This window comes from Athene cunicularia (assembly GCF_003259725.1).
Source record: "Athene cunicularia isolate RWA chromosome 2 unlocalized genomic scaffold, athCun1 chr2_part1, whole genome shotgun sequence".
NCBI lineage: Eukaryota > Metazoa > Chordata > Aves > Strigiformes > Strigidae > Athene > Athene cunicularia.
Window position 1 is genome coordinate 111,263,912 of NW_020799095.1, and position 10,569 is coordinate 111,274,480.

At 43.6% G+C, this 10,569-nt stretch overlaps 1 protein-coding gene across 2 annotated transcripts; it reads left to right on the forward strand.

Annotated features, from left to right (window-relative positions):
- Positions 1-4,274: 4,274 nt before the first annotated feature.
- On the forward strand, positions 4,275-6,142 carry NPBWR1 (neuropeptides B and W receptor 1). Of its 2 annotated transcripts, XM_026842792.1 has the most exons (3): positions 4,275-4,365; positions 4,455-4,606; positions 5,011-6,142. In XM_026842792.1, the coding sequence occupies exon 3, from the start codon at positions 5,156-5,158 to the stop codon at positions 6,137-6,139; it is 984 nt and encodes a 327-aa protein (XP_026698593.1). In that variant the 5' UTR covers positions 4,275-4,365; positions 4,455-4,606; positions 5,011-5,155; the 3' UTR covers positions 6,140-6,142. The 2 variants fall into 2 exon arrangements, with proteins under 2 accessions (XP_026698593.1, XP_026698592.1); XM_026842791.1 differs by having other exon boundaries at positions 4,336-4,606.
- The last annotated feature ends 4,427 nt before the right edge of the window (positions 6,143-10,569 follow it).

Genomic DNA, 10,569 nt, shown 5'->3' on the forward strand with positions numbered 1-10,569 from the left:
AATGTGATATGCATCACTATAACAGTTTAAAAGCTGGTTGGATTAGTTGTGGCTTTTTCTTTTCTTTTGATGCCACATATTAAAATAAACATCTCTCATTTGTTTAGTTAGAGCAACCGAAGAAGTGGTAAGACCCAGCATACTGACAAAGTCTGAGATTATCCTCTAGAGTTACATTCTGCTTTTCAGTTGTCAAAACATATAACAAGCACTTCTAGTAAATACAAAAGTAATCTTGACAGATTTGGAATCTTTTGGATGTAGGATAGAAATTAATTTGAAATATACATTCTAGGAAATTAAATCTAATATCTCATCCATTGTTATTCAGCCTCTGTGCTCCATCAGTCCAGTTAAACTCTAGGGATAAAATATTAATTTAAAAGTGTAACTAATTATTAGGCTTCTCTTTAGCACTATGTAAAACTTAAAAGAAACTTTTTTCTTCTACTTCACTCTTAAAGACTTCCTTCCCACATCATTAACTCTTAAAGCTACTTCCACAAAAAGGGACGGGTTATAAGAGAGGAAAATACTAAGAATAAGTAAATCATAGGATGGTTTGGGTTGGAAGGGACTTCAAAGTTCATCTAGTTCCAACCCCCCCTGCCACGGACAGACACACTTTCCAATAGATCAGGCTGTCCACAACACCCTCCAACTTGGCCTTGAACACTTCCAGGGAGGGGGCCACCACAACTTCTCTGGGCAACCTGTGCCAGCATCTCACCACCCTCACAGTAGAGAATTTCTTCCTTGCATCTAATCTAAATCTATCCTTTTCCAGTTTAAAATCATTACCTCTCATCCTGTCACTCACTACACTCCCTTACGAGTCCCTCTCCATCTTGCCTGTGGCCCCCTTTAGGTACTGGAAGGCCGCTGTGAGATCTCCCCAGACGCTTCTCTTCTTCAGGCTGAACAACCCCAACTCTCTCAGTCTGTTTTCTTAAGAGAGTTGCTCTAGTCTCCTTCATGGTCCTCCTCTAGACCCACTCAAGCAGATCTAGGTCCTTCTTATGTTCGGTGTTCCAGACTTCATTATAAGGATTCTATAAGGCAGATCAGAAACTCATGGCTTTTTAAGCATAACCACATTCATAATGATCACATTGTTCATGTAATCTTGTTGTAAACATCAACTTTCAGCTGTGTTGAATGATTTGTTCAGCCATTAATTGCTCACAAGATGTTCTGTACTCTCTCAAAGGATATTTCTTTCTACAGAGGGTTGTTAGAAACTACCATTTTTGGTCAAGGTTTGATATTAAGCAATTGTATTGAAAAACATGAAGTTTCTTCTAAAAACTTTATTTTTTTATTACTGTATAATTTGTTGTCATGAGTCCGATTTAAAGGATTAAATAAGAATTTAATATGGTACAATCACAGAATAATTTAGGTTAGAGGAACTTCTGAACATCATCTAACCCAATTCCCTGCTCAAAGCAGTGCCAGCTTCAAAATTAGATCAGGTTATTCAATACCATGTCCAGTCAAATTCTGAGCATCTCCAGGGATGGAGCAATGTTCAGAATTTCAATCACCCTCCCTGTAAATAATTGTATTCCTTACATCTAGTCAGAATTTACCTTTCTGCAATTTAAACTGTTGCCATTCATCCTACTGTTTTGCAGCTGCAAGAAGATTTTCACTCTGTCTTCTCCATAACGCACATTTAGGTGTCTGGACACAGCGGTTAGTTTCCCCCAAACCTCAGTCCTTCTCCATGCAGAACAAATCCAGTTCCCTCAACATCTCCTCACCTGTAATGTGCTTCTGCCTGCTAACCTTCTCAATGGCCCTTCACTGCACTTAGCTGCAGTTTCTCAATGTCTGTCTTCTACCAGAGAGACCAAGTTGTGTGGTACCACAATTGCCAAATAGAGAATGACTACTTCCCATGACCTGCTGACTTTGCACTTGCTGACACAGCACAAGACACCTCTCTGCCCACTGATGTTCATCTTGTTCTGTACATCTTTTTCTGCAAAACTGCTCCCTAGTGAGACAGTGCCCAATCTCTGCTGTTGCATGTGGTTTTTCCACCTCATACACAGGAAATTTTTACCATTTAGAACCTAATATGGTTTCTGTCAGTCCATTTCTGAACAGCCGCCCTGCCCTCCAGCATATTTGACCAACCTTCCCAATTTGGTGACATCTGTGAACTTCTCCAGGGCTGTGCCCCACCCCATCATTCATGTCCCTAAAGGGGACACTAAAGAGTACCAGCCCCAGTACTAACTCCTGAAAAATGCTACTAATAACTGACCACAAATTAGACATTCAGTTGCTGACTGCTACTCTTTGAGCTCAGCTATTCAACGTAGCTGTGTTGAAGGCTTTGTTAGAAGTCCAAGTAAACAACACCCACCATGCTCTCCTTACCCACAGAGTCAGTCATCTCATGACAAAAGGCAACCAGGTTGTTCAGGTGTGATTTTTCTTTGGTGAATCTCAGCTGGTTGCTCAAAGATACTTTCTTGTTCTCTGTGTTCTGGCAAATAGCTTCCAGGAGGATTTCCCCCACAGACTTCCCAGGAACTCAGGTGTGGTGGAGAAATTTCCTGGATTGTCTTCTTTGTCATTTCTGCAGGTGACATGCCTTTTGAAGTCACCAGAGGCCTTCCCCAGTAACTGTAAGTAGAGGGTTACAGATTTTATTTATTTAGGTTATCTACTATATTACTGCAATAAGTACATGCTATGGCTGAGGTTCTCCAACAACATCTCTACATAAAAATGTTTCTGCCTGTTTAGAATACCAGAAAGTGAACTGTAGTAATTTTTTTCTTTTACTGTACTGGTGTTATTATAGTGTTGCTCAGCATTTGTTTCTGTTTTGTTTGAACTATGCCATGGCTGATCTTAAAATAAAGCTGAAATATTATGAAAGGTTTCAGTAGACTTCAGCAGAAATTCCTATTTCAGTAGGATTTCTGGGGAAACAAAACAATTCTGAAACAAGACAGGAAGGTTACAAAGCTTCTCTGGAGAAACATATGTGAACACAACAAGCACCATCTGAAATAGTTTAATCATTATTAAATTTGTATTTTCTAATCTGGATTACTTGGGTAGATAAAAAGGGAAAGAGGGGGAAAGAGAAAGATGGGGCTTGTGGTACCATATATATTAAATCACTGAAAATAAAAGACTAAATGAAAACATGGTCACCAGGAGTTTTGACTGCATCTAGAATAAAAAATGTATTTCTTAGAGACAGTTTCTGAAGCTATACTTTTCTTGGAGCAACTGCCTAAGTCTAGGTCAGATTCTAGCTTCTAATAAACTTCATAGCAAAGGTGACACTTTCACTGCTTGGCTTGTGAAAGTATAAAGTATGCAGAAAAGGGATCAAAACTCCATGATAAGCCTACACTGTAGTACTTATGTCACTCTCATGGGAGCACTTGGACATATAAACATTTTTTCTTCTCAAATTTTTACATAAAGGAAGTCAAGAACCACAGAACTGACAGTGTAGCCTGTATGATGAAGTATCATTTGCTATATTATGTAGCTAGTAGTATAGAATAAAATAAAACAGAGCACTAGAAAGCATAAGTAGCTTTATTTTACTGTATTTCTCTTTGCTCATACTTTTTTGCCTATTTACTCATTAATTTATTTGCTTGGATTTTTGTATTTGTGATAACCTGCTAATCTAGAAAATTATGCATCGGAATATGGGACAATCAGAACTAGCCTGTGTTTATCTCTCACTCCTTGTGTTAGTTTAGAGATATTAAACAGTTTTGCAAATTATTTGAAAAAATATGCATGTATTACATTATTAGTAATTTATTAGTAACTAGTACTAAAGTATGTGGTCAGTACTTCTGGTATCACCACAAAATAAGTTGTTTACACTTCTGATTTAAGAGATGCACATGTTATTGAGTGTACTACAGGCCCATAGAATTCAATCTCATTTAAGAACAAATAAAACTGAAGTGAGATAGATTTTACACCATCTGTTTTTTGAAAAAACATGATAATCAGGAACTCTGAATTACCCTTTAAAAAAGATTGCCTCCCTGGGATTATATTCAAGTCTGTCACAGCGTGAGGGAATGAAAGTGTCGGGCGGAGGTGTAGGAAGCCCTGTGCATCTGCCCTGCTTCAGTTCGATACCCACACCCCGTGAAAAACGCCTTTTAGTGGGAAGATGCAGAGCATCACCTGACAGCTGGGCGCTGCCCACGCCCTGCACCGGGACAGCCCCCGGGACCGGGCAGGCGGTGGACACTGCTCTCTCAGCCCCAGCACGACAAGCAGATGCCACCCTGGAGCTGGGATTTCTCCCCCCTCTGCTTCACCTCGGTCCCTCGCCGCCGTCGAGAGGAGATGTGACTTCAGGTAACCGCACAAATCTCTTCCCAGTGATCCAGCTCCCGACTTCTAACCATCCTCTCTGCGGTTCGTGTTACCTATCTGTTGCTACCTAGATCGAGGCGGGCGCGCATTGACTCACCATCAAGCAAAGAAGCGGCAGCGGCATCCCCCGCCTGCACGGACCCGGGACCCGCTTCCCCCCCCAAGCCCTCCCCCGGTCCTGCGCCCCTCCGGCAGCCCCCCCGCCGCAGCCAGTCTGGCAGAGGTCAGTGCATCCTTCCTCTCCTTCCAAAGAGCTTGGCCCCGCTGGGAAGAGGGGTGGGGGTGGGAGTGTTGCATTTTGGGGACCATCTCAAACTCACCGGCTCCCCCCGAGGGCTGGAATCCTACGGTCCGACCCGACCGACGCCCATCCACAGTGCCTCTGGGCGCCGCGAAGGGCCAGTGGGGGCGACGGCCGGGTCAGACAGCTGGGGTTTCCAGGTAAGCACCATCACCTTGGGGCAGTCACTTTGGGGGAGTCTAAGGCTGGGTGCTGACCCCACACAGCATCCATTGGTGTGGGAGAAGGGAAGGGGCAGCCAGTGAGGGACCATACTCACTCTGGGGGGATAGTGGGACCCTCCGCTGCTGGCTGAGCCCTTGGTGATCTCCCCTTGCTCCCGGCAGGGCAGCAGTGGGCAGCATATGTGAGACCTCGGTGGTTGGATGCACTGGAGGAGACAGGCTTGAGAAGAGCAGGGGTCTCGCTTTTTTTCCCCCACTTCCAAGTCATCTCCATCACTAGAGGGCCTGGACACCCTCTCTTGCAGCCATGGAGAACTCCTCCCTCTCTGAGACCAATTCTTCATGTGCAGACTGCACCGGGAGAGGGGATGGGGGTCTGAATATGTCTGCTCCCCCACTGAGCCCCAGCTTCTACGTCACAGTGCCTGTCATCTACTCAGTCATCTGTGCTGTAGGGCTGACGGGCAACACTGCCGTCATCTATGTAATCCTCAAAGCCCCAAAGATGAAAACGGTCACCAACATCTTCATCCTCAACCTGGCCATTGCTGATGAGCTCTTTACCTTGGTGCTACCCATCAACATTGCTGACTACCTGCTCCTGCAGTGGCCCTTTGGAGAGTTCATGTGCAAGCTCATCATCTCCATAGACCAGTACAACACCTTTTCCAGTATCTACTTCCTCACTGTCATGAGCATTGACCGCTACTTGGTTGTGGTGGCCACCACAAAGTCCAGGAAGATGTCCTACCGCACCTACCGAGCAGCCAAGATTGTGAGTCTCTGCGTCTGGTCCTTTGTCACAGTCATCATCTTGCCCTTCACTGTCTTTGCTAAGATACACAAGGAGCAGGGGCGCTCCCAGTGTGTCTTCGTTTTCCCCCACCCTGAGAGCGTGTGGTGGAAAGGTAGTCGAATCTACACCCTTATTTTAGGCTTTGCCATCCCGGTGTCCACCATCTGCATCCTCTATACCACCATGCTGTGCAGATTGAGACGTGTACACCTCCACTGCAATGCAAAAGCCCTGGATAAAGCCAAAAAGAAAGTAACACTGATGGTGGTTGTCATCCTGGTTGTATGCCTGTTCTGCTGGACGCCCTATCACCTCAGCACAGTGGTGGCCCTAACCACAGACATCCCACAAACTCCGCTCATCATAGGGATTTCCTACTTCATCACTAGCTTGAGTTATGCCAACAGCTGCTTCAACCCTTTCCTGTATGCCTTTCTGGATGACAGTTTCCGGAGGAGCCTTCGCAAACTGATAGATTGCCGAACCACCTCATAAAGTCAACCCTCTGTCCACTCCTGGATTGCCGAACCACCTCATAAAGTCAATCCTCTGTCCACTCCTGTGTTCCTCTCACAGTCATCTGCTCTTTCTTGGTGACTCCAGCCCATAGAGTGCCTCCTCTCCGGCCTCTTCGTGACAGCCCATGAGGTTTCCGATTGTTTAGCTACCCAAGACACAAACTGAGGACAGGTGGATCTTTCTCAACTTTCCTGCACTCATTTCCTCAGCACTGCTCTCAATCTCTTGCCCTGTTTGTTTTTGGTGGTGGTGGTGGTGGTTTTTATAATTCCTTTTCTCTAGTGTGTATTCTGTCCTAGTTTTGTAGCTCACAGAGCTGCAGCAGGTCCCTTTTTTCATAGGTATTGCTTTGTGAAGTCAAGCCACGTAACTGTCTCCATTACCTGTGATTCATAAAGCCCAATAAAGATGTGTTATTGAGTGTCATGGTTAATGATTCCTGTTCTGGTTTTGGCTGGGATAGTTAATTTTCTTAATAGTAGCTAGTATGGGGCTATGTTTTGGACTTGTGCTAGAAACAGTGTTAGTCACTGCTGAGCAGTGCTCACACAGTCAAGGCCTTTTCTGCTGCTCACACCACCCCACCAGTCAGTAGGCTGGGGATGCACAAGAAGTTGGGAGGGGACACAGCTGGGACAGCTGACCCAACTAACCAAAAGTATATCCCACACCATATGATGTCAGGCACAGCATGTAAAGCTGGGGATGAAGAAGGAAGCAGAGGATGTTTGTTGTGACATCATTTGTCTTCCCAACTAACTATTATGCATGATGGAATCCTGCTTTCCTGGAGATGGCTGAACACCTCCCTGCCAATGGGAAGTAGTGAATGCATTCCTTGTTTTGCTTTTCTTTTGCTTTACCTATTAAGCTGTGTTTATATCAACCCAGAAACTTCATTCTCTGATTCTCCCCCCGGCTCCGTCCCACTGCAGGGCAGGGAGTGGATGAGCCACTGTGTGCTGTTTAGCTGTCTGCCAGGTTAAACCACCACAATTACTCAGCCTCTTTCACATCCACAGGGCCTGCTTACCCAAAGTCTTGCAAACTTAGCAACACTGAAAAAAGCACAGTTCCGAAGGATAAGGAATAAATCAAGGTATTGAGTTCATTTCATTTTACAGGGGACTGAGATAAAATAGTCAAAATTCATGATAACAGGCAAGAGAGACCTCAATCTAGCTTTGAGGAAGAAAGAGCAAGCCCTCAGTAGTGAATAAAATACACAGATATGGGTTTAGAGCTACTTGCCGTGGAAGATAGCTTAACAGTGTACTTGGTAGCTGTAGTTTGCAACATTTGCAGCTTTTGTTTGCATCAGAAGTGGTGTTTACTTCTTTATTTGTCATATGTTTATGGGACATCTCCTTCTTGCACCTACAGATTTTTATTTTTTTTTAATCCTAGAAAACAGAATTGGAAGGTGTTTTCAGAACAAGTTAGCCTTTAAGGGTTGAAAAGGACTTGCTGAAATGCAAGGAATATTCTGACCTCTTCCCTACAAATCATAAATAATATATGCAGTGGTTAGGTTACTTTTAACAGTCTCTCACACTTGTACTCTGCTTGCTGGTGAGATTTATTAATATTTCTCTTAAGGAGGACAAAGGAAGTAAAAAAAAAAAAAAAAAAAAAAAAAAAAAAAAACAAAACCCACAAGATTAGGTGTATTTTATCTGGAGGGAGGGGGAGACGGTCAATAAAAGTTTCACTAGAATTCACATGTCCAAAGACTGCATGAGGATATTTTTTCCTCCTCTCCTCTTTCAGCCCTCTAAGGAAAACTGAAAAAATGTGAAAGACTGAGACATTTGTCATCCTAGTGGTCTTTCCTGTTCTTCACTGAAGCAGATCCTAAATCAGTGTAACAGAAATTGTTACGTATTTTTCCCTCCACTGAATACAGAGAGATAGGGAAATGTGACTAAGAAGTTGCATTTCCACTTACACAGGAAGGGATGACGAGTTTCAGGAGGTGCATAAGGATTCATGTGGCACATGCTCAGGTTTGCAGGTGCCTCCAGAGAGCCAGGTCCTTTCCCACTGCTGCAGTCTAAGGTTCTGCCATAGACACATGGGAAGTTTCTTTTGCTAAATCCTTCTAAAGAAACTCCAAATAAAAATTTTACTTGCAGATTTTAGCAATTATACAAACCCCGGTACATTATAATGCCATATAACTGAGATGATGATTAAATAATTTCTCCTTATCAACCATTAATGTTCTCTGATACAGTCAGTGCTAATTTCAACACCCAGTCTAGATGTCATGGAAATGAAAGGATCTCTTCGGGGAAAAACAGTGTTAAATTCTGCTTCACTGGAGGGTGTATGATTAACTTCCATCAGACACAGAGGTTGGCCTTTGAAAGAACAAGCCCAAAAGATTTTGAGTACCCATTTCCACACCACATACAAAAGATGCTGCAGGAACCAGTGTCTCTCGCTTTATCTTTCTGCCTGAAACAAAAGGTAATAAACTTTTCCCACCAGCTGCCTGCTGTTTCATGTGGGCCTATAAATTGTAATGATGCTTCTCTGTGGTCAGTCACTTGCCATGGAGAAAGATGTTACTCTGTATGGGACAAGTAGCAAAGTCTGTCTTCATTTAAACTGCTAATCTATATACAGACACCACCTCTCTTGTATCCTTAAGCCACCATGTCCACAGCAATATTACTTGTGTAAAGAATCCATACAGTTTTAAAAGTAAACAGTGCTATTCTCAGAAAAAAAAAAAAAAAAACATTTGCAAGATTGCTGTGCTCTCATTTGTTACTGATCCTTTCCTGAAGACCAAAGAATACCAGTGAAATACTGTTTGTCAGTCACCTTAGAGAGTGCCACAGATTTGAGCATTGCTCCTGACAGTGACCACCTGAACATTTTGATCTAGCTGCTATGCAGTCACTTTGTCTAATCACCTGTCACGGCTTCCATTTATCCCACAAATATTATTGGGAAAATGAGTAAAATAGAAGTAAATCCATTTTCCCCACAGTACAACTTGTAATCTGCACCTGATACTGCAGATTTCAGATACAGAATTTCAGGAGAAAAGGAGAGAAAATAGAAAACCAGATTGTATAATTAAGTATAAACTTTTTTAAAAACATGGATTTTTTTTCACGGTATCGAAGTGTCAGTGAGAGGAGTTGCCATCAGGCCATTGCTATCCTGCCTGATGGAAATTGGTTTGGGTGCACAGTTAATCCTTTTTGTAAGTAAAAGTGAAGTAACAGATCTCCTTTGGTTAGTAACTTTTATTCTCAAGCATACCTGCATTTCCAGATGGAAGCAGATCCAGGATAACTTGCAAATCCAGATGGGTAGTGGCACCCTCAGTTGTGGGTAAGAGCAGCCCAAGAAGAAGATAAAGCTGATACTTTCTGCAAAGAAAACGATGCAGTAAGTGACAAGGCAGACACCACCAGCACTGCTACAGCCGAACAGCAGATACTTTATAGGGTCCCTGGTAGGCCAGGCAAGCCAGGAATGAAAGACTAAGCCTTCTATGGATTGAGGCATCCTGACCCCAAGTAACCAACCCCTGTGCTGAGGCTCACAGCCACGCACACAGCTGCCCAAGCAATATTCCCCACTGCAGGGTGTACAGGCAGCTGCATCTGGAGCTGACAGGTTTAGTTTTCCCCTGAGTGCTGCAGAGCAGATCATCCTGCTCTGGTCCACTTTGCCTGTGCAGCTGGGGCACAGCTGCAGGTATCCACGTATAACTATACCCAGTCCCACAGAGGCACTCTCTGGCTACTTGTGCCTTATCCTTACCCTCTGTTTATATCACCCTGACTGGTGTTAAACCCGGCATTTTGAACTGTTGTCCCCTGCCTAAAAGCATGAAGCATATTTGGGGGGTGTGTGTGATTTTGGTGGGAGAGCAAGACAGAAGGAGTATACAGGGCTGTATTCTCAGGACTGTGGTTAGTTAGAGTACCAGGAGGACATATCTTTATAATACCAGGTGCCTTGCTCTGTGGAGAGTGGGGATGGGCAAAGGTCCAGGACTCAGAAGCAGCTGAGCCTCTGATGCAGCAGAAACACAAAGGATGGCAAGCAGGCAGCTCCACTAACAGCCTCAGGCATGGAGCCCAGGCACTCCATGAATTGACAGGAACCTGTAAAGTGGAGTTACTCCAAGTATTATCACACTGGCAACAGGCAGCCCACACATGGAAACTGAGAAAAGAAACTAAGCAGTACTGGCCATAAAACTAATCAGAGACAACATCTAAAGCTGAACATCATGAAAATATAACCCACTTTAAAGTACAAAAAAGTAGTCATAAAATTAATACAGCGGCACGCTCAGCAAAGCATAGTGAAGAAAGGGAGGTATGTGCAATGCATATAAGTGCATGTTTGATAAGCATGTGAAAACATATGGCATC

Bases quoted from the DNA above. Each gene is read 5' to 3' on its own strand.
- NPBWR1 (XM_026842792.1), top strand. From the start codon at position 5,156: ATGGAGAACTCCTCCCTCTCTGAGACCAATTCTTCATGTGCAGACTGC.